At 35.9% G+C, this 27,994-nt stretch overlaps 1 protein-coding gene across 1 annotated transcript in view; it reads left to right on the forward strand.

Annotated features, from left to right (window-relative positions):
* LOC117331836 (synaptophysin-like) overlaps nt 1-21,544 on the forward strand; it is a 56,215-nt gene extending 34,671 nt beyond the window's left edge. The window contains exons 3-6 of the mRNA XM_033890762.1: nt 5,826-5,947; nt 13,054-13,261; nt 13,525-13,716; nt 16,070-21,544. Of these exons, the coding sequence (XP_033746653.1) occupies nt 5,826-5,947; nt 13,054-13,261; nt 13,525-13,716; nt 16,070-16,207 (660 nt within the window). The 3' untranslated portion in view covers nt 16,208-21,544. The remainder of the gene's footprint in view (nt 1-5,825; nt 5,948-13,053; nt 13,262-13,524; nt 13,717-16,069) is intronic.
* Nucleotides 21,545-27,994: the final 6,450 nt, after the last annotated feature.

Here is a 27,994-nt window from a genome sequence, read left to right on the forward strand (position 1 = left end):
TCCCAAAGTCAAGGCCAACATGGATAACACAGAGAAAGTTATGTTATAAGTGCAAATCCCAAAGTCAAGGTCAACATGGATAGATAACACAGAGAAAGTTATGTTATAAGTGCAATCAAAGTCAAGGTCAACATGGATAACACAGAGAAAGTTATGTTATAAGTGCAAATCCCAAAGTCAAGGTCAACATGGATAACACAGAGAAAGTTATGTTATAAGTGTAAATCTCAAAGTCAAGGTCAATATGGATAACACAGAGAAAGTTATGTTATAAGTGCAAATCTCAAAGTCAAGGTCAACATGGATAACACAGAGAAAGTTATGTTATAAGTGTAAATCTCAAAGTCAAGGTCAATATGGATAACACAGAGAAAGTTATGTTATAAGTGTAAATCTCAAAGTCAAGGTCAATATGGATAACACAGAGAAAGTTATGTTATAAGTGCAAATCTCAAAGTCAATATATAGAAGCAAGTGTAGAAAAAAAGATGTAATATGTTGATTATCTGAAGCCTAGCTAGCTGTCAATGCGTTTGGAAGTATCTATTCTAATCATAGTCGTTGGATAACTTTTATTCAATTTTAGTGAAATTTGAAAATAGAAAATGCAATTATTTTATTTGAGAATACCTCATCTGAAGTAAAGAAACCAGTCCTGTGTCAAATAGTCTCACCTAGTCATATCAGGCTTTAAACAGAGCTACTCAATCTTACCTTCTTCTTCTCTAGGATCAGGCTTTAAACAGAGCTACTCAATCTTACCTTCTTCTTCTCTAGGATCAGGCTTTAAACAGAGCTACTCAATCTTACCTTCTTCTTCACTAGGATCAGGCAGTGATTCAAGTTCCAGATCTGAATGGTAATCAGTTCCCTTCCATGTAAATAAAAACAGGTTTAGTTGTTTAACCATTTCCGTAATGTACTCCGTCTTCCCCGTTGTCGGCTATAGTCGACATTAAAAATGTACTCCCACTTCCCCGTTGTTGGCTCTAGTCGACATTAAAAATGTGCTCCCACTTCCCTGTTGTTGGCTATAGTCGACATTAAAAATGTACTCCCACTTCCCCGTTGTTGGCTCTAGTCGACACGACATTAAAAATGTACTCCTACTTCCCGTTGTCAACTACCAGTATATAGTTGACATAATTTCAACCTCCCTCTTCCCCACTACCTAGCTAGCTGACATTATTCAAGTGTTGACTTGTTTAAAACAGCACCCTACACCTACAATTATCCAATACAATGACATATAAAAGATGTTCTAGACTTTTGAAATAAACGTTATGGTTGCTAAATGCATGTTTATTTCCTTTAGAGTAATAGGGGATATTTTCTCCATAGGTTGTAAACATAAACAATATTGCGGCTTGCTACATTTTCACTTTAGATATCACTGTCCATGAGGTTTCATATAAGTGAGGTTTCATATAGGTGTTCAATGTGAAATCTAGATCTTATTTACCCGTAGTTAGATATTTCTCAATAATGTGCAAAGATGACACTGACTGTTGTGTATCTATATGAAAAAATAACTACTTCTGGTATGAAATCTAGAAAGAACACAAATTAAGGAAAGAGTTAGTCATGAATGAATTCATTAATTTAGCCTCTAAGCAATGGTTCATTTAGAATAACTTTTTGAAATTTGGATGCACATTTATTTAAGTCCCTTACCAGGGTTTGACGTACCTCCCAGTCCCCTGCCAGTGTTTGACCTCCCCGTCCCCTACCAGTGTTTGACCTCCCCGTCCCCTACCAGTGTTTGACCTCCCCGTCCCCTACCAGTGTTTGACGTACCTCCCTGTCCCCTACCAGTGTTTGACGTACCTCCCTGTCCCCTACCAGTGTTTGACCTCCCCGTCCCCTACCAGTGTTTGACCTCCCCGTCCCCTACCAGTGTTTGACCTCCCCGTCCCCTACCAGTGTTTGACCTCCCCGTCCCCTGCCAGTGTTTGACCTCCCCGTCCCCTACCAGTGTTTGACGTACCTCCCTGTCCCCTACCAGTGTTTAACCTCCCCGTCCGCTACCAGTGTTTGACCTCCCCGTCCCCTGCCAGTGTTTGACCTCCCCGTCCCCTACCAGTGTTTGACCTCCCTGTCCCCTACCAGTGTTTGACCTCCCCGTCCCCTACCAGTGTTTGACCTCCCCGTCCCCTACCAGTGTTTGACCTTCCTGTCCCCTACCAGTGTTTGACCTCCCAGTCCCCTGCCAGTGTTTGACCTCCCCGTCCCCTACCAGTGTTTGACCTCCCCGTCCGCTACCAGTGTTTGACCTCCCCGTCCCCTGCCAGTGTTTGATCTCCCCGTCCCCTACCAGTGTTTGACCTCCCCGTCCCCTACCAGTGTTTGACCTCCCCGTCCCCCCATCCTCTACCAGTGTTTGACCTCCTTGTCCGCCTGTATGACCGTCCGTCCATCTGTCCACTCAGTTTTCCACACTTTTTTTCAGTCATGCTTCAAAGTACGTTGGTGAAAGTTGGTTACACATATAATGTAACTTCAGTATGGGTAGCTACAGATTAAGTTCAAGTTTCATGGTTTTAGGATCAAGGTCAAGGTCACTGTTACTATTTTTAGCAATGGGCACTAGGGTACATGAATTACTTTAGCAATACTCAGCATGCATGTTTAATGGAGTTTCCAAAGTACTTCATCATTGTTATTATAGTTTTGTATAATATGATTTTGAGGTACTTTTCTATCCTACACTTAGTCCTAGAAGGTTTGTGTTGTATTAATCTATATTCCTAACACTATCTGTCCACTAAATCAATGTCTGGTTGATTTGCCTGGATTAGAAATCCCTCAAGTGTTAAGTGGTAAGGGCTGGTGTCCTCTGGTCACTAGTTTCCCGACACACAGACTCTCTGCTAAATGAATTGACCAAGTATTCCAGACATATTCTTTATATCAGATAAAAATGATTTATCTAGCCAACACTGCAATTTTCTGTGGTCATCTATATGTTAATATTCTAGATTTGTCACTAATATTTGTGCTACACGGGAATGCTGTTAAGAAACTTGGGAATATATTTAGTAAACAATACTCCAGAGTATTGGAGCCAAAATTCTGGAAAGCTTGCAAGTATTAAAACTCTGGAAAGCTTAGTAAACAATACTCCAGAGTATTGGAGCCAAAATTCTGTAAAGCTTAGTAAACAATACTTCAGAGTATTGGAGCCAAAATTCTGAAAAGCTTAGTAAACGATCAGAATATTGGAGCCAAAATTCTGTAAAGCTTTGTAAACGATCAGAATATTGGAGCCAAATTCTGTAAAGCTTAGTAAACAATACTCCAGAATATTGGAGCCAAAACTCTGGAAAGCTTAGTAAAAGATACTCCAGAATATTGGAGCCAAAATTCTGTAAACCTTAATCAACAATACTCCAGAGCATTTGAGCCAAAATTCTGTAAAGCTTAGTAAACAATACTCCAGAGTATTGGAGCCAAAATTCTGTAAATCTTAGTAAACAATACTCCAGAGTATTGGAGCCAAAATTCTGTAAAGCTTAGTAAACGATCAAAATATTGAGCCAAAATTCTGTAAAGCTAATGAGGCAATGATCAGAGTACTGGAGGTAAAGCCATACTATAGAAATCTTATAATTAGTTAGCAATACTTCTGAGAATTGGAGTCTATTCCTGCATATTATCCACACTGGTGTAATGGCCTACAGGATGTGAAATAGGCATTTTTAACCATTTTGTGAAATTAATTTCAGATAACTGGCACTGGCAGATTGCCTGCAGTTAATGAGATGATTACATTTATTTTATGTATGTGAACCAATTGGGTGTTGTATTTTCTATCAATTTTTTATTGCTTCTACATTTATGTTAAGAAATTCACAGATAGCTCTCTGTCTCTCTGGCAGATAGCATGCAAAAGACCTCTTCAGATATAAAAAATCATATAGGTCACAGCTGGCTATAGACAGGAAATCATGGTACAGAGTAATTGGAGTCTATAATGATCAGTAAAAAGTAATTAAATCAATCCCATAAAGTATTTGTTTTAACATTTTCACCTTGGATTTTTATTGGTGCTAAATTCAATTAAAGAGATTTTAAATCATCGTTAGAAATCAGATTACCAAACTGATACCCTGTAATCAAACAAGCTTTAGGGCTCACCACAGCATACATGTTACTATTTTATCCAAGCTTTAAGTTTTCTATTTCCTAACAATTAAAATTAAATGTACAATAATTATAGAACAAGTTTCAGCAACTTATATATATTATAATATATATTGTAATAAATCTGGTAAACCCTTATAAAATTCGAGAAATTCACAGTGAGCTCAGCAGATCAAAGAGAATATGCCATAGTTATATATATCAACAAGAGTAAACCTAAACATGGCTGTGTAGGTGACAGTGGGTCCTTTACCTACCCATCTACATAAATGACTTGAGAGCTACACAGTGACTCGGGTGTACCCAGACTTCCAGTCATGTGATAATTGGATTATAAGCATCCCTGCTGTCTTTAGTTCAACTACATCCTACTTCCAATATCACTGCTGGAGCAGATTAATTACCATGATAAATGTACATGTATGAGATTATTGTTGGGATAACAACCATTTTTGTGGCTCTAGAAATCCATTATTTATACCTTAGCATCCTGATGTGGATCTTAAGTTGGGTTTATTGCCCTCTTCAACTGATGGTATTCCTCAGGAAGGGTCCCATCTAATCTACTTATAAAATGTTTGTGAATTTAACGACAGGCATCACCGGGTACACTGATTATATAATGAGGTAATAAATCTAAATGGGTGTTGATTAAAAAGAACACTGATGTCTTTTCCAGGTCTTTGTTGTATAGATCTCTATTTTATATATGTATTTGGTGTAAAGTGTGTTGTGATAAAAGACAATTACACCGTGTTATATTTTTGAACAATTGATAACTTCCAATCAGGTTGACAGTATGATTTATCAACATGGTTGATTCAGCAATCAGAATCACGCAACAAATATACTTAAGATTTGTTCAGAAAACATCAGACATACAGAAGTTGGCTCAAGTGATAGTTCATGTCACTCAGCAGAAGGAGCAAGTGTTTCTTTGGCTCAATTGGTAGAGCTAAGTATTATCACATTCGAGTCTCAGGCTCTAGCTGTCATGAATGTGTGAAATACTTAAATATGGTCTCAGGAGAGCACTCTCCTGTGGTTCTTTGATTGGAAGAACAATATAATAGATTATCATGCTGGAGACCTGGGTTTGATACCTGTCAGGTGCTCAGCTAGTGTTGTTTTCCTGATATTTGATGTATCAAAACAGCAAGGACTGAACTGATGCAAATTTTGATAAAAAATAACAGCAAAATATATGTTTATATCAGAAGAGAGTTGTTATTAATGTTTTTCCTTCGGCATCAGTGTCATCGGCAGAGTTGCCGCCGGTGTCTTCTGTGTACAGCTAGGATAAAGTTTTTATAAAACAGTCTTTTCTCACTACCAATGAGAATTCAGCTTAAGTATTTTACCTGTGTTCCTTGTGACAAAGACCTTTCCGTTGGTAACCTTGACTGTGATCATGGAGGTACACTGTACTTTTAAAAAACGCCAAATGGCCACAGTATATTAACCATAAGAGATAAGACTTTCTAATTTGACCTGTGTGTTCCTGTGTCACACAATCTTTTTATTGGATCTACATTTTCAGACCTGCTGACTTTGACCAGGACCTTTGACCTACTTTTAAAAAGCCTAATTCTGAATTTCGAGGCACTAAGAGAGCTATGTTCTTGTTACATGTGTAGGCTTTCTTGATTTCCCTCTGACCAGTTTTTGTATGACTGTTTCAGATCCTGTCTATATTTGCCTTTGCTACAACTACAAGTGTCAACACTCAGCTTAGCTTCTATGCAAAATGTCCAGACTTTATGGAAATGGTGAGGCAGACTACATCTGTGTCCTATCCTTTCAGGTAAGTAAGAGTACATTTTGGTTTATATATGGGTGTACATGCCTAGGAACGCCAACCACCGTTTTATTATGCCTATAAAAAATATGCATAAACGTCAACGGGTAAGAAGTCCCTGGATCAAATGTAAAACACCAGAATCTTCCGATAACTGGGTAGAAATCATGTGTCATATTGATTACAAATATTTGATATCTGAATAAAAATCAAATGAAAGCCTGTGTACTTATATTCCCCGTCGGATTCAGATATTGGAGAGAGATTTTCCCGGTCGAATTTTGGGTGCCATTATAATTTGCCAATTAAGGTACTTTATAGCTGTAATCCAAACAAGTTGTTGATTACTAATAGTTTATTGTAGTCTATTGTAGTCAATGTTTAATGCCAAAACTCTGTCCATCGTGTTTTGATCGCGATTATTAGGTATTTTTCACAAAAATCATAGCAAATTCGTCGTTTGACAGTAGGGCAGCCGGATAATATTGAGCATCAATCAAACACGGCAAGTTTATGAGATTAACGAATTACTGATATGTATAAAGCTTTATGATTTTGATGCCTAGGATAGGTCTGATCCTAAGTTTCAAACTAGGGGCAGATAATCTGGTATTAGAATTTAGTTTGGCAATTCTTAAAAAAAAAAAAATTAGGGTCTGGTGGCCAGTCTACTATTATGCATGCCAAGGTATATTTCCTTATACAAATTCATCCCAAAATGCTTCACAATAGTTGATTTCCTGATTCAACGAATTAAAATTTTACCTTTTCAAATAGTACATGTGTATTGAATTTGATAATGCACTGTTCATTATCTCTCCACAGCCAGTATATTTAGTTTTGCAGAGATAATTTTGTTAAGGAAATATATATGTTCAAAATATTATGCACACACATTATACACAAATTATTATATCTGCCATCCTGTTTCCTTTTCGATCTTTCATTGTTTTTTTTATGGGATTTCATTCTGAACACCAGCTGACCAATACATCATGCAGGAGTCCTTTAAATTTTTATAAAAATTTAAAACTTTACTGATATTTCTTTGAAATATTGTTATATACTGTGCAACTTCCGAAAACCAAACCTTCTAAAAACCGAACACCTCTGAATACCGAACGAATTGTCATTTTACGGAATTGGTCCTTCTTTTATATAGTATTAAAAAACTTCCAAATACCGATCCCTCTTAATTCCGAACACCAGACAGATTTTGTGTCCGGTTCCTGTTAAAATTTACCAAAAATTACTTCTGAAAATCGGCCTTACCCGAGCGATTATAACACGAGGTCAGGCCAGTCAACCGTGAAACAACACCTGTGATGGGTATTGTGTGAAGCCTAATTGTCTCGGGACCTACGGATACATGTAGGTGATTTGTACAGGTATCCAATATATACCCCAAGGTCATTATGACGGTAGGCCTAGTGTATAATAAGCACGACAATTATGAAACAATGCCACACTTCATTGAATCGCAGCGGTTCGTTTATCTTCTCAATAAAAGTAGAGCTAGAAGCCTGAGTTTCGCATCTAGTTTAAATAAGGCCCAAATGGGGTTGTTTTCGTAAATGAAGTCTGTGATGTTTTCTAGACAATACCGATGTCAGAAATACGACCAGTATCAACTGATCAATTGTAATTTATATTGAAAGAAAACATCTTCACACCCTTTCATATTAATCGATGTGTAAAATATTCCGTATCGGCCCCATCCACATGACGAAGCTTCACCGGATGTAACAAAATGTAGGTCGATTGCAGCTGTATATGTAAAAATACTGTTTAAAACTTTATTTATAGTCATTTGCGTTTCTTATATAATCTGCAATATATACATTGATTGAATTTTATGACATGCATATCATTCAGACAAACCAAATTGTCTATGTACGTACGTGTGGGTTTGTAATTGTACATTCTAACAAAACATCGTCTTACCAATTATATCCGGAATTCGACCGGTCATTTTTCGATCAACTTCTCCAAACCGAACCCTCTGTAAACCGAACACTTAGTCATGCATAGGTGTCAACCATCCCGGATTACGCGGGAAGTGCCCGGAAAATCATTAAAATTTCCCCTAAATCCCGATTTGGTACATTTCCCGAATTGGGGTTAAATTTCTCCCGGATTTGAGCAGTCTTCCCTCATAAAACCCCGGAAATCTCAGACACTTCGACCCTGAACTGATTATGTAAACAAAACACCCCCACCACCTGTGTAGCTGACCTGTCCTGGGGCTTGGTGAGAGAGGGGAGTTGGTCACCGCTCCGTGCATGCCTGCCTAGCTGTGTATACATTACAACTGTGCCTATGGCTATGTGGCTTCATTTGACATGGTCAGTTAATTTTGTGATTACAACTAGGAAACATCACTTTAAGAACAAACACTGATAATATCTGTCAACATGATTTACTCACATGAACGCCAATAATGCATTTCTTAATCGTAGCTGTCAGTACCAGCGTTTGTACTGCCGCCATCTTTAATTGGTCAATACTAATATAAAGTCGTAAACTGCCACAAAAATTCGTATTTCAATTTGGGTCAGAAAAAAATAAAAAGACTTTTTAAGAAGTTTGTTTTATGTCATAATAGAACTACTAGTAAAACAAAAATTAATAAATTACTGTGTAATTATTATTTGAGAAAGGAAGGGAGATAATTTGCTAAATATATTTAGAAATATTTCAGAACAAAATGATAAAAAAAAAATCAGGAGATAAGTAGTTGCTTTGTATACTGGTTGCAAATTTCAAGTGACTACATCATTAATAATATAATTCACCAAATACAGTTCCTCTCTATGAAATTTCTGAAATTTTTTAAAAGAATTAATCATTTTTTTCTAATTTTTAGCTCACCTGGTCCGAAGGACCAAGGTGAGCTTATGCCATACCGTTGCGTCCGTCGTCCGTCGTCCGTCGTCCGTCCGTCCGTCTGTCGTCCGTCGTCCGTCCGTCCGTCAACAATTGACTTCTTCTTCATAACCACACATCAGAATTTGACCAAATTTGGTCAGAAGCATCCCTATGGGTAGGGGACTCAGAATTGTACAAATGATGGGGCTGACCCCCTGGGGGCCTCTGGGGCGGGGCCAAAAGGGGTCATTTTTGCGCTATTGATATAAACGACTTCTTCTCTGAAACCAAGCTATGGCTATTACACATATTTGACTGGTAGCATCACTATGGGGTGGGGATTCAAAATTGTACAAATGATGGGGCTGACCCCCCAGGGGCCTGAGGGGCGGGGCCAAATGTGGTCAATCTGGCTATATTGATATAAACGACTTCTTCTCTGAAACCAAGCAATGGCTATCGCTCATATTTACCTGGTAGCATCATTATGGGGTGGGGATTCAAAATTGTACAAATGATGCGGTTGACCCCCCAGGGGCCTGAGGGGTGGGGCCGAATGTGGTCAATTTGGCTATATTGATATAAACGACTTCTTCTCTGAAACCGAGCAATGCCTGTCACTCATATTTGCCTGGTAGCATCACTATGGGGTTGGGATTTAAAATTGTACAAATGATGGGACTGACCCCCCAGGGGCCTGAGGGGCGGGGCCAAATGTGGTCAATCGGGCTATATTCATATAATTGACTTCTTCTCTGGAACCAAACGATGGATATCTCTCATATTTTACTGGTAGCATCACCTTGGGGTGGGAATTTGAAATTGTACAAATGACGGGGCTGACCCCCTGGGGTCTGAGGGGCGGGGCCAAAAGGGGTCAGTTTTACAGAATTGATATAAACGACTTCTTCTCTGAAACCAAGCGATGGATATCGGTCATATTTGCCTGGTAGCATCACTATGGGGTGGGGATTAAAAATTGTACAAATGATGGAGCTGACCCCCCGGGGGCCTGAGGGGCAGGGCCAAATGTGGTCAATTGGGCTATATTGATATTAGCGACTTCTTCTCTGAAACCAAGCAATGGATATTGCTCATATTTGCCTGGTAGCATCACTATTGGGTGGGCATTCAAAATTGTACAAATGGTGAGGCTGACCCCCTGGGGGCATGAGGGGCGGGGCCAAGAGGGGTCAATTTGGCTGAATTGATATGAACAACTTCTTCTCTGAAACTAAGCAAGATATATCGCTCATATTTGCCTGGTAGCATCCTTTCGGGTAGGGATTCAAAATTTTATAAAGGAAGGAACTGACCCCCACTTCCCCTGGGGTGCAGAAGGCGGGGTCAAAAGGGGTCAATTGGTTTAAACAACTTCTTTTCTGAAACTAAGCAATGGATATCACTCACATTTGTGTGGTAGCATCCCTATGGGGTTGTGCCAAAAGTTAATTTTATTTCATGGATTAATGCATTTTTTGACATCAAATCCTCACGTACCCATATAAAATGCCTATGATATATTGACATAGCAATACCAGTGACAAATATACTTAATCATCATTCTTGTTTCATATCTCATGAAATCCAGGTGAGCGATACAGGCCCTCTGGGCCTCTTGTTTTATTATTATTATTATTATTCTTTAAAATTAATCATTGTTGTCAAATTTCAACATCAAAATGTAGCCCGAGGTAATTTACACCTGCGCAAGCTCATGAGGAATATCACCTAAAGAAATGTCGCAATTTTTTTTTTTCACGCACTTTCTCCCTCATTTTGGAATTGGAATGAGGGAGATCTCCCTCATTGGAGGTTTCAGAGGTTGACATGTATGGTCATGTCCCATGCACATTCGGTTTATAGAGGTTCCACTGTAGTAACATTTGATAAAAATATATTGCATATACCATCATCATCTGCTGTTTATAACACAACTATTATTATGATGCTTTGCATATAGGCATTAGGAATAGTAATAGTCTAAAATACTCCATGTATATCTGTGTTAAGATTTTCATTGCAAATTTATGACTAGTTTCTTCTAGTGTCAACACTTTTGATATGTACTGTGTGAAGTTTCTGAGACATATTAGCACAGAAAGAGAGAAAATTATTTGAGTTATTCAGACACCTGGGTTTTAACAACCCTCAAGGAACAACACATTTATCTATTCAATGTATAACTAAAATGATTTGGTAATGCAGGTAATAGACATCTTAATGTTCTTTTGAAGAAATGATTGATCTTAAAAAAGTCTTTATTACTGTTTTTGGAATAAAACATTTTAATCTGTCTTTAGGGTGATATTTGTATTTCCTTGCTAATCAAGAAAAATGTGTTTTCTCTGTTAATGTGCTGTCCTTAACTCCAACAGCCATAGTTGATACATTTAATCTTTCCTCTTGCTTCGACATTAATGTTCTGCATAAATTTGAGAATCTGCAATTATTGAAATATTTTTGAGTCAAAATTATAGGTTTTTTTATGAATTTTATGTTAAAATTTAATGTCAAAGGTCATGGTCAAGGTCAGCATGTCTGCAAATGTAGTACCAATAGAAAGGGTCTTGGCACATGGAACGCAAATCATATAAAATTGTTGGCTCTCAAACTTTTGTGAATTTCATATTTTGACTCAAGATTTGAATTTGTGATTGTTACAGAACTCTTGTGATAGTTATAGAATTCCTGGGGAACCAATGTCACAGAACCCTTGTGATAGCTATAGAATTCCTGCAGAACCAATTTTATTACTGTCACAGAACTCTTGTGATTATAAGTTATAGAATTCCCGAGGAACCAATGTCACAGAACCCTTGTGAGAGTTATAGAATTCCCGAGGAACCAATGTCACAGAACCCCTATGATAGCTGAAGAATTCCTTGGGAACCAATGTCACAGAACCCTTATGATTGTTATAGAATTCCTGGGGAACCAATGTCACAGAACCCTTGTGATAGTTATAGAATTCCTGGGGAACCAATGTCACAGAACCCTTGTGATAGTTATAGAATTCCCGAGGAACCAATGTCACAGAACCCCTATGATAGCTGTAGAATTCCTTGGGAACCAATGTCACAGAACCCTTATGATTGTTATAGAATTCCTTGGGAACCAATGTCACAGAACCCTTATGATTGTTATAGAATTCCTGCGGAGCCAATTTTATTATTGTCACAGAACTCTTGTGATAGTTATAGAATTCCTTGGGAACTAATGTCACAGAACCCTTGTGATAGTTATTGAATTCTAGGATAACCAATGTCACAGAACCCTTGTGATAGTTATAGAATTCTAGGATAACCAATGTCACAGAACCCTTGTGATAGTTATAGAATTCTAGGATAACCAATGTCACAGAACCCTTGTGATAGTTATAGAATTCCTGGGGAACCAATGTCACAGAACCCTTGTGATAGCTGTGAAATGCTTTGGTAATCAATATAGGTCTCCGTATCTTCAGTCTTTGGTAATCACCTGAGAAGTTTTCACGGGAATGCCTGTGTGTTTAAATGTCAACCTAGTAATTTCTATTCCTTATAATTTGCCTGCAGTAGATTCCACTGGGAAATCCATGTTCCTAATTAGGGTATTCTATCCTGATTTAGAGCAGGGAACTAACTAATCAGATCTGTGAGATGAATATGTACATCACCTCTGTCATGTAACCAGACCTTGGTAGAGTTTCCCCGCTTACTCAGTTAATCATCAGTGCCTGTCCAGCAATTCTACCAATTTATTCTGGTTAACTAAACAACTCATTTATAACTGACCACCAGATTACTTTCTGCAGAGCCAGAATCTCCTGTATGTGTCCCCTACATATATACACAGCCACTAATTAAGGCATCGTTCCATCGTAGACTTTGAGCTGCATGTACTTTTGAAACATTTTTGGTCACCTGAGATGTCAAAAGTCTCAAATCACCAATTTGCAGTTACCTTTTGATATTCTGTCTTGGTGTGTTAATTGTACGTCAGTAAACCTTTGGGAATCTATTACCAATCTGAACGAAATGTTAAGTTATTTAGCCCCTAACCCTGGCTAGGTTCCAAAGCAGTTAATAGGGATCAAATTGTCTGAAATTTAAAAATCTTCTGCAGCTCAGTAATGTCAAAATGTGCTTTATCAAAATTGTGAAATTTGTTACACGGATTTCATGATCCCTCCAAAAGAAGGGGTAAATTTTACTATAGTTATTAAATACATTATGTATGAAGTTTATCTGATCGGATTACAGGATAGAGGACCAGACCTACCAGATGCCCCTGTGTAAGAACGGTACCAGTCCTGATGTGTCATCTGCTTCCTATGTTGGTGGCTCTGCCTCTGCAGCTGAATTCTATGTCTTCGTCGGTGTCATCGTCTTCCTCTACTGCATGGCTGCCCTCATCCTGTACATTTTCTTTGATGAGCAGTACCGCAAAAACAACCTCTTTTCTATTGGGGTAAGTTCAGAATGTTTTTGTCGTTAAGTAACCTTGTAATTCTTTATCTACTAAAATGATAAATAATGTGGTTATGTGTTATTGTTTTCTGACAAGCCTTTCCAAAGACATTTAAGTTCTGATTTTGAGAAAATATTGCATTTTAAGATAAGACGGCATACTTACTTTCCATTAAAGAAAATGGAGTCATATTTCTTTTGTTATGTTCATTTAAGAGAACATTAATGACTAGATGTGTATTCTGAGCTCCCGCTGTTTTACAGGACTTTGTAGTATCTTGTGTATTGACGGCCCTGTGGTTGATCTCGTCTGCTGCTTGGGCTCAAGGGTTGGTCAATCTCAAGTATGACACCGACCTGAAAGAGAGTGACTTATACCGTAGGATTCCGGACTGCGTAGCATATACCTGCCATCAGGATGTCATGCCCAACTTTGCCAGCCTCAATGTTTCAATTGTATGTACATGAATATTCCTCATCATGGTTATTATTCCTTTGGTATTGTCAGATTTCTTGCTGTTTGAATTTGTTTCAAGTCTTCATATATCAACTGTTTGTGTAGAAAATGCATATTAATCAGTCACTGAGATTATATATCCTGTTAAAATTTCTGAATCAGCATTTCACATTCTGGTTTCCTCTTAAAAACTGAAAGATTTAGAATTAACAAAATTGGTACTGAATTTTACTATCTAATTTAGAATCAACAAAATTGGTGCTGAATCTTAAAATCTAATTTAGATTAAATGACCTTGACCCACTTTCTAGGTCACAGAAGTTGAATATGTTAATGTCTTTCTGAAGGTCATTAGACAATTTAGATTAACAGTATGCAACTTGCTTATGAATCTTAAAGGGTACCCTAAATTGTTTTTGTTATGGTTACTTATTGTTAGATAAAGTTGTAATTTGCCACATTGAAGAAATTGTGTGAAAATATTGTATCATTTTCAATTTTGATTTCGATTTGAATACATGATTTTGTGGAATGCACACCTTTATGTAAAATTCATTCATCGTAAAAAGTGGCCAGTCTAGCTGTGCCGTCACAAGTGTGTAGTATCTGCCATATTATATATATAAACAAATGATAGAGGCGACGCACTGTATCTAATTATTTGGCATTGAACTATGTTTTAGACTGAAGAACTTGGTTGTTGGATCAATATTCTTATACAAAATAATTGTTTAATGATAAGGAATTCACAGAACAATTACAAGTATGTCAAGTCGCACTGTGATGGCATTTCTAGGAAGACTACATTGAGTAGATTATGGATGAAATTTGTGTAAACAGTAGGAGACAAATAATAGTTATATATACTTAACCAACAAATGTTACCTTATAAGGTCATATAACACAGCACAAGCATAACCTAGACCTACTCGTGAAATGAATGTGTTAACCAGGTTTGTGGTGTAACTTAGACCTAAACTTGGAAACCTGCTCAAAGTTTGAACATGCTTTTCATTTTTGATTCTCATTCCACAAATCAACCGATCCTCTGTTCCTGTTATTATGGGATGTATTAAGCCTGTTATTATGGGATGTATTAAGCCTGTTATTATGGGATGTATGAAGACTTTTCTATCTCCAATAATTTAGCTCTCCATCATCTAAAGAAAACTGTGTATTGATGCTTTGCCTATTCTTGCCAAACTTGCTCTTGGCGACTCTCACACTTATGACGTCACAGCTTGGAATCTATCTATAGCGATGACAATCCCCAGTGCTAATTGGCTATTAGCAGGTTAAAATAGCAAGTTTTTAAGCTGATATCTTGCGAAAGATGGTTTTAGATGCATTTATCAATAAATTTTAATGTAAAGTGAACAAATAAAGAAAAAATCAGGATACACTTATCAAGATTGATATATTATAAATCACCTGGCATTGAGGTCAGAAGTGTTAAAATGTTCCAATAGATGACACTGAGGGTCTTTATGGTGATATTGAGCTTTTATTAACCCACAATCATCACATAGTGGGCTGTTCAAATCACTTTGTGTCCGTGGTCCGTGTTCCATTTCTCCATAAACATTTCTAATTCTTGTTATCGCTATTTCTCAGAAAGTACTAAAGGAATCTTTCTCAAATCATATGTAAGTCCATCTAATTAAAATTAGATGTTTATCTCCTTGGTCCCTAGTTGTGCATATATTGCATTTTTGGACCGATCGGAAAACAACATGGCCATCAGGTGGCCATCTTGGATTTTGATAATTAAAGTTTGTTATCACTATTTCTCAGAAAGCCTTAAAAGGATCTTTCTCATATTAATATGTAAGTAAACCTTGGTTCTTAGTTGTGCATATTGCATTTTGGGACTGATCGGAAAACAACATGGCCGACAGGTGGCCATCTTAGTTTTGACAATTGCAGCTTGCTCCTGCTAAATCGTGTTATATAAAGTCATCAAATCTTTCTTAGGAAGAGTGAAAGAAGGGAAAAAGAGAAGATCAGTCTTTCATTTGACTGATATGGATCATTCAATGGTGAGCACCAAGATCCGTCTGGGATCTCAATCGTGTGCTTGCATGTATGAAAGTCCATCAATCATAAGTACTGGTAAATCACTTTGACCAACTTTCACAGTTAACCAGCCTTACCAGGATCAAGTATCTTGAACTTTTAATTATACTGCAACAAGCCCACTCATTACTTTGTGAGAAGTTTATGTGTTGTCCCCAACCCCACCTGCAAGGCTGATAACAAGATAAAAATGGAATATACCTTGTGTAATGTTCCATTTGAATACTTAATTATAGAGTACATATGTGATAATCAGAATTCTTTGAACTTTTGCAGATATTTGGATTTCTGAACATGGTGGTATGGGGAGGAAACCTATGGTTCCTGTACAAGGAGACTCCCTGGTTTAAGGTGCGGTCGAAGCCCCCTACCACTCCCACCCAGAGCCAGGAAACAGACCCTCAAAGGATTTAAGACTCCGGGGAACAAGAGAAACCAGCTCGCTAACATTGTAAAGGATAGATTGTAGTGACTGTAACACTGTAGTAACGAAGTGATCAATGTATCAAACTCAGAGAAAACAAACTTTGTTAAGCCAGACTTCTCAGCTAATTCTCGTAAATGTCACGCTTGTTGTTAAATAGCATATAAAGGATATCAGTAAGATTGAAATAGGAGGAATTTGATTACATCTCCTATCTAATACACCTCCAAACTGAATGATGATGTGATGTAAATAAGTCTTTGAAAATCGCTAAATGTCAAGGGTCAGATGAAATCCCTAATTATCACCAGAAGTCGGTTCATGACAGTATCCAGAACAAAATCCTATTACATTTTAGTGTATGGCTGTATCTCCTTATTTGTTAGATCTGATGTTTCATAGTGATTTTAGGTAATAGAGTTGATATAAATTAGAATATTGTGTGTGCAATCAAAATATAACTTCGTTTTAGATAAAGTCTTGAATACCAAACAACATAAGAGATACACATTAAATTTTAACTGATAAGCACAGTGATTATTTGGTGCATCCACAATATTTTCCATAGAAAATTGTGTTATTTTAATGTAATTGGCACAATCATCATTTAGCTAAATTTTTAAATGTGAAAATCACACACAAAAATAAGATAACTGCTAATTTAAAAGAATGTAGGTATACAGTGATTTAATTGTCGGGCACTTCCCAAAACAGTAACATAGTAAGTTGGCTGGTTGATGATGTCCATTTCTGCTTTCAGTCGCATGTGTTGGTAAAGAGATCAATAGGAGAGAAAAATAGGATTTTAAATTATTGATTACATTTGATTGGCCTGAAACCTCATCTGTGCCATATATTAAATATCTGCGACTGTGGACTCAGTGTTGTACAGTGACAAAGATTAGTTTAACTGTCATTAAGGCGGGATTTATCTTGGTAATGTTTGTCTGTATTTGTACAAAACTTTTTACCATAAGTGTGGATTTGTCTGAATTACATTACTGTAAATGCTATTTGTTGTGGCAGTTGTTTTTTATGAAATCAATAATACAATGAGAAACTTCAGGATCCAAGTGTGAAATGAGTGATTTAATATATTTGTACATATGTTCTGTCTTTATTCTCCTGTTCTCCATTTACGATGTCAGAACGTTTGTTACGACACTTTGACAACAGTTGAGAATTGGACAAAAATATCTTTTTTCTTTAGGAAACTAGAACAATGAACTATAATGAAATCTGAGACAATTGTTTGATATTGTACAGAAAATTAAAGTCTGGTATTCTAACTCAGATCACTATAACAATATTAATTTTGAAAGCAACAAATGTAAGTGATCCTACAAATGGCTATGCTCAGGAACATCTCTGATAATGTAAGGCCCAATATGTCAATTATTGTCACCAGACAGATCCTCTTCCCCCCAGATTTAACATTTCCTTTGTGGCCCCTGCTCTAGCAGTATGCTAGTTTTACATACATTTTCTAATCACACATATAAGATCATGATCAGTAAGCAACAATTTCTATTTTGATAAGATAGTTCCTTTAAAATTTGTTGAAAGTGACATCAGCTTGTATAAACATTGACAATGAAAAAAGTTGTGTTAAAATGTTTTTGTAAATATTTTGATAAGTTTTCTTACTGTTTATCTTCATTTTTTAGTCCACATTGTTAAAGTTAAAAAAAATCTTGTTAATTGTAAGATTTTATGATGGTATTTAATTGGTTAGTTTAGAGTTGTTTTGATTAATTGCCTTGTTACGTTATTGAGATCATGCTCATTTATGGTTATTTATACCTAGAAGAATATTCCCAGTTTGTTTTGTGGTCATCCAGTCATATGATTGTTGAAGTTATCTCCCTTGATCTTATAGAGGGTATTTTTTTTTAAATGATTCAAAATGATCCAAGTGCTAATACGTATTTTTGTGTAGCTTTTATAAGTGTGATCATTTAATAAAATTCAACTAAGTCCAAATTATCAGTCATTTAAGACATTTTACTGAGTGAAACTTTTATGGAAGACTACATATTAAGTAAGGAAGTATAGATCTCATGATCATCACAGTAAGGTCATCATGTCACAATCAGGGCAGATTAAAGTTTAAGATTAAAGATCAAATTTTAAAAGAAATTAAAAAAGCAAATTTCTTCTCAAAAGAAGCAAATTTCAAGTGTAAGATTGTGATCTTATCAAATACCATCTAAACATTATATTTGTGTACAAGATCCACCATACTTACTGATATAGATCCAAGTGGGAGAGACTCGTCACCAAATTATGGCTCACCATGTTAACAATCCTACCTTGAATGTAGTGTGTTGCTCTGTGTATGATTACTTGGAACCTCTGTAGGGGTACTGAATGGTGTGTACATGGTTTGTGTATGCTAGTGTACATAATCTGTTCTTGTGAAGGTGTACATTTTGTTAATAGCAGGAATTATCCATGTATTTATATATTAACCACTTAAGGTGCCTCACTGTGTAATAATTAGGTGTCGACTATTGGTATATTTTATTTCTATAGTTAAAATAATCTACACCAGGATGTTTCTTGGTGTTGAGTAATGCCATGTTGTATTTATGTTCTGTATATTTTTTATATACCAACTGTTTCTTGGCGTCGGTAATGGTTCTTAAGGTATTAGTTAGTACTTAGTACTATAAAGATTACATTGCATTTCGGTTCTGTTTATTTCTGATTTTTTTTCTTGGTGTCATTTCTTTCTTATTGCCGTTGTCTCTTTCTTATTGTCATCAAATGGTTTATTGTTATTTCTGTTCCGTTATATTTTCTATCTCTGACTGTTTCTTGGCAAAGCATTTATTATTTTTGTCCTGTATATTTTTGACATTCTTTACAAGCCTTTGGGTTTCCACATGTAACTGTAGATTGGTTAGAGTGATCTTATAACAGGGAATATATTTATGTGTGATTGGAGATTATGAGAAATGCTTTTTGAAAAGCAGACCATTGTTATGGGATAGCAATGGATAAGCTGAGTACAGATTCAAAATTCTACATTTCCATTGTCAACAAAAAATGTCCTTTGATGAATATAAAAAACAGCATTACAACTAAAGTCAAAAATCAAGGCATTCCAAATTCATACCCGTGTATTAACAATAAGATCTGTATAATTACATGTATTAAGTGTTTTACCATGGATGGATTTTAACCATGGAGACAGTTTGCTTTAATGAAATATGAAATTTCTGGTTTTGTCTAAAATTTGGTTTCTATGATTATAAAACATTTAAATTGCTGAAAGTAAAAGATATTGAAGTGATTGCCTAATGGTGGTATGGTAATTACAAATTAGAAAATTGTAATGTCTGTTAATTATTGTGTCAAGTCTCTACTTATTGGTAGAAGTCTTTTTCTTCAACAAAATTTGATATGCAGTGACCAATTTTATGTAAGGAAAACAAGCATTCCATTAATCTAGTAATCATTTAGAGTAGAAAAAGTTTAATATTTTTTTCGATGGGTGAAATGTTAGTACATGAATTGAGATTGTAGTAGATGCAGATAGTGAAAAATGACTTAGTAATGTAATTTACTGTGTGGTGAATACATTTAATAATGTAGTTTATGAAGTTATAAATATATTAATCAGTTTACTGAATGATGAAAACATGCACTAGCGTAAGTAATTTTACTGAGTGTAACATACACAGTTTACATTAAAACAAAACATCTTCTGACTGGTGACTACTTTTAGTAGTTTACGGAGTGATGAATGCATATGTGTAATTTATAAAAGTGACATTTACTTTAATTTTTTATTTCGTGATGAAAACCAGTACTGTGAACCACCGATGGTAAAGTTGCTTCACAGACATGTATGTTACCAGGGTTGTAGGAAAATTAATCAAAAGCAGCTATAGTTTTGATAGAATGAATCGTAAACACATGCTCAAGGTGAAGGTACATGTATTCTAAAGCAAGGATGATATTAATTAATTTAAACATTGAGCTCATTTTCAAGGAAATATTCCCACGTTTTTTAACACGATTACTAAATATTAAGTAGATTATGTGTTAAATGCATACCACTATATTGATCATGGACTGCTTTTTAAAGACCAGATAAACTGGTGTCTGTTTACTCGTAATGGCATGTGTGATCAAAATATTCAGTGATTTTTCTTGCAGAGATCTGATGGTAAAATCCCCTAAGATCTGAATATGATGGCTTTGAAGTTTATTTCTGTTGTTAATATGACAAGTGCCAGGTTTTATGATTCTTTTTTTCCAATGTGTATTCAAGCCCCAAATTTATTAAAATTGTCATTTAAAACCAAATGAATGTTTTTATGTCATTGTATTGTTCCTCAGAAAATGCCTTTGTTATGAAAACTATTAATGCATTCCTGTAAGCTTTAATTTGTCTTGATGTGTCCAGATTTATAAAATTAGATATTAGGTTTAACTCATTAGAACCAGGTCTGGATGTTTATCATGTAACCCTCATAACTTGTGATGTGCTGTAGGAGAAATCACTTCATATTTGTGCGGTATGTATCTGTTATGTATTGTCAGTGTCAGTACTCCCAGTTATGTTGAGGCGTTAAAAAACTCAGCCACATCTTATGTACCCTGCTAACTCGGCTAACTGGTCAGATTCAGCTTGTTAGTTTAATAACCTGGTTAGATTTGGCTCTGTTACACTTTAAGACCAGCTCCAGCTTGGTTTGGTTTTGTAACCAGCCAGGCAAGTTGGTGGTCTTGTGTGTGGCTAGACACCGTTATCTAATGGTGTTGGTACCATGTTACATATATCGTAACTCAAGGCGAATCGCCAGAATTATGTATCTCAGCTGACCCCAGTTTACATCAATATTACTTAACTTATAAGAAATTCCTTAACTTTAAATTTCCCAAAGGAGATTAAGGAAAGTTTCTCAAATATTAGGAATAAGATTCCTCAATTTGGTATGAATGATATATTACAGGTTTGCTTTGTATACAAACAAACTTGTTAAATAGAAAGTTTCTCTACTGCAATTTAATGAGTATTGTATGTAGTAACAAACTGCAATCTAATGAAGCTTTCCTATTGAAAATTAATGTATTTCCTTCAGTTAAGGAACTTTGATGATTGAACCAGACCCAGATTGGCAAGTTGCGTCTATCAGCTGATTGGTCGGGTAAAGCATGGTATGCTACTCAGCTAACTGGTGAGATCACGCTTTGCAGACCTATTTTAAGCAGGGATTGTCATTATTGGTTGTGTAGGATTGAAGTGATAACAGCATCTGTTCACTGGTGGATGTCATATATGCCTTCTGTAATAAAGTTTTGTATTAATTAAAGGCTAGTATTTTATTATTGAATTATCATTGCCTTAATTTGACGACTGTCAATTATATTCTCAGACAGGACCATTAATCTTGTGACCTATTACATGTACATTGTAACTGGTGCAATTTATCTTGTAATCTATTACATGTCACTGATGACGATTTATCTTGTGACCTATTACATGTCACTGATGACGATTTATCTTGTGATCTATTACATGTCACTGATCAGTTTATCTTGTGACCTATTACATGTCACTGATGACGATTTATCTTGTGACCTATTACATGTCACTGATGACGATTTATCTTGTGACCTATTACATGTCACTAATGACGATTTATCTTGTGACCTATTACATGTCACTGATCAGTTTATCTTGTGACCTATTACATGTCACTGATGACGATTTATCTTGTGACCTATTACATGTCACTGATGACGATTTATCTTGTGACCTATTACATGTCACTGATGACGATTTATCTTGTGACCTATTACATGTCACTATGACGATTTATATTGTGACCTATTACATGTCACTGATGACGATTTATCTTGTGACCTATTACATGTCACTGATGACGATTTATTTTGTGACATATTACATGTCACTGATGACGATTTATCTTGTGACCTATAACATGCCACTGATGACGATTTATCTAGTGACCTACAACATGCCACTGATGACGATTTATCTTGTGACCTATTACATGTCACTGATGATTTATCTTGTGACCTATTACATGTCACTGATGACAGTTTATCTTGTGACCTATTACATGTCACTGATGACGATTTATCTTGTGACCTATTACATGTCACTGATGACGATTTATCTTGTGACCTATTACATGTCACTGATGACGATTTATCTTGTGACCTATTACATGTCACTGATGACAGTTTATCTTGTGACCTATTACATGTCACTGATGACGATTTATCTTGTGACCTATTGCATGTCACTGATCAGTTTATCTTGTGACCTATTACATGTCACTGACGACGATTTATCTTGTGATCTATTATATGTCACTGATGACGATTTATCTTGTGACCTATTACATGTCACTGATGACGATTTATCTTGTGACCTATTGCATGTCACTGATCAGTTTATCTTGTGACCTATTACATGTCACTGACGACGATTTATCTTGTGATCTATTATATGTCACTGATGACGATTTATCTTGTGACCTATTACATGTCACTGATGACGATTTATCTTGTGACCTGTTACATGTCACTGATGACGATTTATCTTGTGACCTATTACATGTCACTGATCAGTTTATCTTGTGACCTATTACATGTCACTGACGACGATTTATCTTGTGACCTATTACATGTCACTGATGACGATTTATCTTTTGACCTATTACATGTCACTGATAACGATTTATCTTGTGACCTATTACATGTCACTGATGACGATTTATCTTGAGATCTATTACATGTCACTGATCAGTTTATCTTGTGACCTATTACATGTCACTGATGACGATTTATCTAGTGACCTATTACATGTCACTGATGACGATTTATCTAGTGACCTATTACATGTCACTGATGACGATTTATCTTGTGACCTATTACATGTCACTGATGACGATTTATCTTTTGACCTATTACATGTCACTGATAACGATTTATCTTGTGACCTATTACATGTCACTGATGATTTATCTTGTGACCTATTACATGTCACTAATGACGATTTATCTTGTGACCTATTACATGTCACTGACGATTTATCTTGTGACCTATTACATGTCACTGATGACGATTTATCTTGTGACCTATTACATGTCACTGATCAGTTTATCTTGTGACCTATTACATGTCACTGATGACGATTTCTCTAGTGACCTATTACATGTCACTGATGACGATTTATCTTGTGACCTATTACATGTCACTGATGACGATTTATCTTTTGACCTATTACATATCACTGATAACGATTTATCTTGTGACCTATTACATGTCACTGATGATTTATCTCGTGACCTATTACATGTCACTGATGACGATTTATCTTGTGACCTATTACATGTCACTGATGATGATTTATCTTGTGACCTATTACATGTCACTGATGACAGTATATCTTGTGACCTATTACATGTCACTGATGACGATTTATCTTATGACATATTACATGTCACTGATGACGATTTATCTTGTGACCTATTACATGTCACTGATGACGATTTATCTTGTGACCTATTACATGTCACTGATGACGATTTATCTTGTGACCTATTACATGTCACTGATGACGATTTATCTTGTGACCTATTACATGTCACTGACGACGATTTATCTTGTGACCTATTACATGTCACTGATGACAGTTTATCTTGTGACCTATTACATGTCACTGATGACGATTTATCTTGTGACCTATTGCATGTCACTGATCAGTTTATCTTGTGACCTATTACATGTCACTGACGACGATTTATCTTGTGATCTATTATATGTCACTGATGACGATTTATCTTGTGACCTATTACATGTCACTGATGACGATTTATCTTGTGACCTATTGCATGTCACTGATCAGTTTATCTTGTGACCTATTACATGTCACTGACGACGATTTATCTTGTGATCTATTATATGTCACTGATGACGATTTATCTTGTGACCTATTACATGTCACTGATGACGATTTATCTTGTGACCTGTTACATGTCACTGATGACGATTTATCTTGTGACCTATTACATGTCACTGATCAGTTTATCTTGTGACCTATTACATGTCACTGACGACGATTTATCTTGTGACCTATTACATGTCACTGATGACGATTTATCTTTTGACCTATTACATGTCACTGATAACGATTTATCTTGTGACCTATTACATGTCACTGATGACGATTTATCTTGAGATCTATTACATGTCACTGATCAGTTTATCTTGTGACCTATTACATGTCACTGATGACGATTTATCTAGTGACCTATTACATGTCACTGATGACGATTTATCTAGTGACCTATTACATGTCACTGATGACGATTTATCTTGTGACCTATTACATGTCACTGATGACGATTTATCTTTTGACCTATTACATGTCACTGATAACGATTTATCTTGTGACCTATTACATGTCACTGATGATTTATCTTGTGACCTATTACATGTCACTAATGACGATTTATCTTGTGACCTATTACATGTCACTGACGATTTATCTTGTGACCTATTACATGTCACTGATGACGATTTATCTTGTGACCTATTACATGTCACTGATCAGTTTATCTTGTGACCTATTACATGTCACTGATGACGATTTCTCTAGTGACCTATTACATGTCACTGATGACGATTTATCTTGTGACCTATTACATGTCACTGATGACGATTTATCTTTTGACCTATTACATATCACTGATAACGATTTATCTTGTGACCTATTACATGTCACTGATGATTTATCTCGTGACCTATTACATGTCACTGATGACGATTTATCTTGTGACCTATTACATGTCACTGATGATGATTTATCTTGTGACCTATTACATGTCACTGATGACAGTATATCTTGTGACCTATTACATGTCACTGATGACGATTTATCTTATGACATATTACATGTCACTGATGACGATTTATCTTGTGACCTATTACATGTCACTGATGACGATTTATCTTGTGACCTATTACATGTCACTGATGACGATTTATCTTGTGACCTATTACATGTCACTGATGACGATTTATCTTGTGACCTATTACATGTCACTGACGACGATTTATCTTGTGACCTATTACATGTCACTGATCAGTTTATCTTGTGACCTATTACATGTCACTGTTGATTTATCTTGTGACCTATTACATGTCACTGATGACGATTTATCTTGTGACGTATTACATGTCACTGACGACGATTTATCTTGTGACGTATTACATGTCACTGACGACGATTTATCTTGTGACCTATTACATGTCACTGATGATGATTTATCTTGTGACCTATTACATGTCACTGATGACGATTTATCTTGTGACCTATTACATGTCACTTATAACGATTTATCTTTTGACCTATTACATGTCACTGATGACGATTTATCTTGTGATCTATTACATGTCACTGATGATTTATCTTGTGACCTATTACATGTCACTGATGACGGTTTATCTTGTAATCTATAACATGTCTGATGACGATTTATCTTGTGACCTATTACATGTCACTGATGACGATTTATCTTGTGACCTATTACATGTCACTGATGACGATTTATCTTGTGACCTATTACATGTCACTGATAACGATTTATCTTGTGACCTATTACATGTCACTGATGACGATTTATCTTGTGACCTATTACATGTCACTGATAACGATTTATCTTGTGACCTATTACATGTCACTGATGACGATTTATCTTGTGATCTATTACATGTCACTGATGATTTATCTTGTGACCTATTACATGTCACTGATGACGGTTTATCTTGTAATCTATAACATGTCTGATGACGATTTATCTTGTGACCTATTACATGTCACTGATGACGATTTATCTTGTGACCTATTACATGTCACTGATGACGATTTATCTTGTGACCTATTACATGTCACTGATAACGATTTATCTTGTGACCTATTACATGTCACTGATGACGATTTATCTTGTGACCTATTACATGTCACTGATGACGATTTATCTTGTGACCTATTACATGTCACTGATGACGATTTATCTTGTGACCTATTACATGTCACTGATGACGATTTATCTTGTGACCTATTACATGTCACTGATAACGATTTATCTTGTGACCTATTACATGTCACTGATGACGATTTATCTTGTGACCTATTACATGTCACTGTTGATTTATCTTGTGACCTATTACATGTCACTGATGACGATTTATCTTGTGACCTATTACATGTCACTGTTGATTTATCTTGTGACCTATTACATGTCACTGATGACGATTTATCTTGTGACCTATTACATGTCACTGATGACGGTTTATCTTGTGACCTATTACATGTCACTGATCAGTTTATCTTGTGACCTATTACATGTCACTGATGACGATTTATCTTGTGACCTATTACAAGTCACTGATCAGTTTATCTTGTGACCTATTACATGTCACTGATGACGATTTATCTTGTGACCTATTACATGTCACTGATAACGATTTATCTTGTGACCTATTACATGTCACTGATGGACTATTTATCTTGTGACCTATTACATGTCACTGTTGATTTATCTTGTGACCTATTACATGTCACTGATGACGATTTATCTTGTGACCTATTACATGTCACTGACGATTTATCTTGTGACCTATTACATGTCACTGATGACAGTTTATCTTGTGACCTATTACATGTCACTGATGATGATTTATCTCGTGACCTATTACATGTCACTGATGACGATTTATCTTGTGACCTATTACATGTCACTGATGACGATTTATTTTGTGACATATTACATGTCACTGATGACGATTTATCTTGTGACCTATAACATGCCACTGATGACGATTTATCTAGTGACCTACAACATGCCACTGATGACGATTTATCTTGTGACCTATTACATGTCACTGATGATTTATCTTGTGACCTATTACATGTCACTGATGACAGTTTATCTTGTGACCTATTACATGTCACTGATGACGATTTATCTTGTGACCTATTACATGTCACTGATGACGATTTATCTTGTGACCTATTACATGTCACTGATGACGATTTATCTTGTGACCTATTACATGTCACTGATGACAGTTTATCTTGTGACCTATTACATGTCACTGATGACGATTTATCTTGTGACCTATTACATGTCACTGATCAGTTTATCTTGTGACCTATTACATGTCACTGACGACGATTTATCTTGTGATCTATTATATGTCACTGATGACGATTTATCTTGTGACCTATTACATGTCACTGATGACGATTTATCTTGTGACCTATTGCATGTCACTGATCAGTTTATCTTGTGACCTATTACATGTCACTGACGACGATTTATCTTGTGATCTATTATATGTCACTGATGACGATTTATCTTGTGACCTATTACATGTCACTGATGACGATTTATCTTGTGACCTGTTACATGTCACTGATGACGATTTATCTTGTGACCTATTACATGTCACTGATCAGTTTATCTTGTGACCTATTACATGTCACTGACGACGATTTATCTTGTGACCTATTACATGTCACTGATGACGATTTATCTTTTGACCTATTACATGTCACTGATAACGATTTATCTTGTGACCTATTACATGTCACTGATGACGATTTATCTTGAGATCTATTACATGTCACTGATCAGTTTATCTTGTGACCTATTACATGTCACTGATGACGATTTATCTAGTGACCTATTACATGTCACTGATGACGATTTATCTAGTGACCT

Source organism: Pecten maximus, chromosome 7 (assembly GCF_902652985.1).
Source record: "Pecten maximus chromosome 7, xPecMax1.1, whole genome shotgun sequence".
Lineage (NCBI taxonomy): Eukaryota > Metazoa > Mollusca > Bivalvia > Pectinida > Pectinidae > Pecten > Pecten maximus.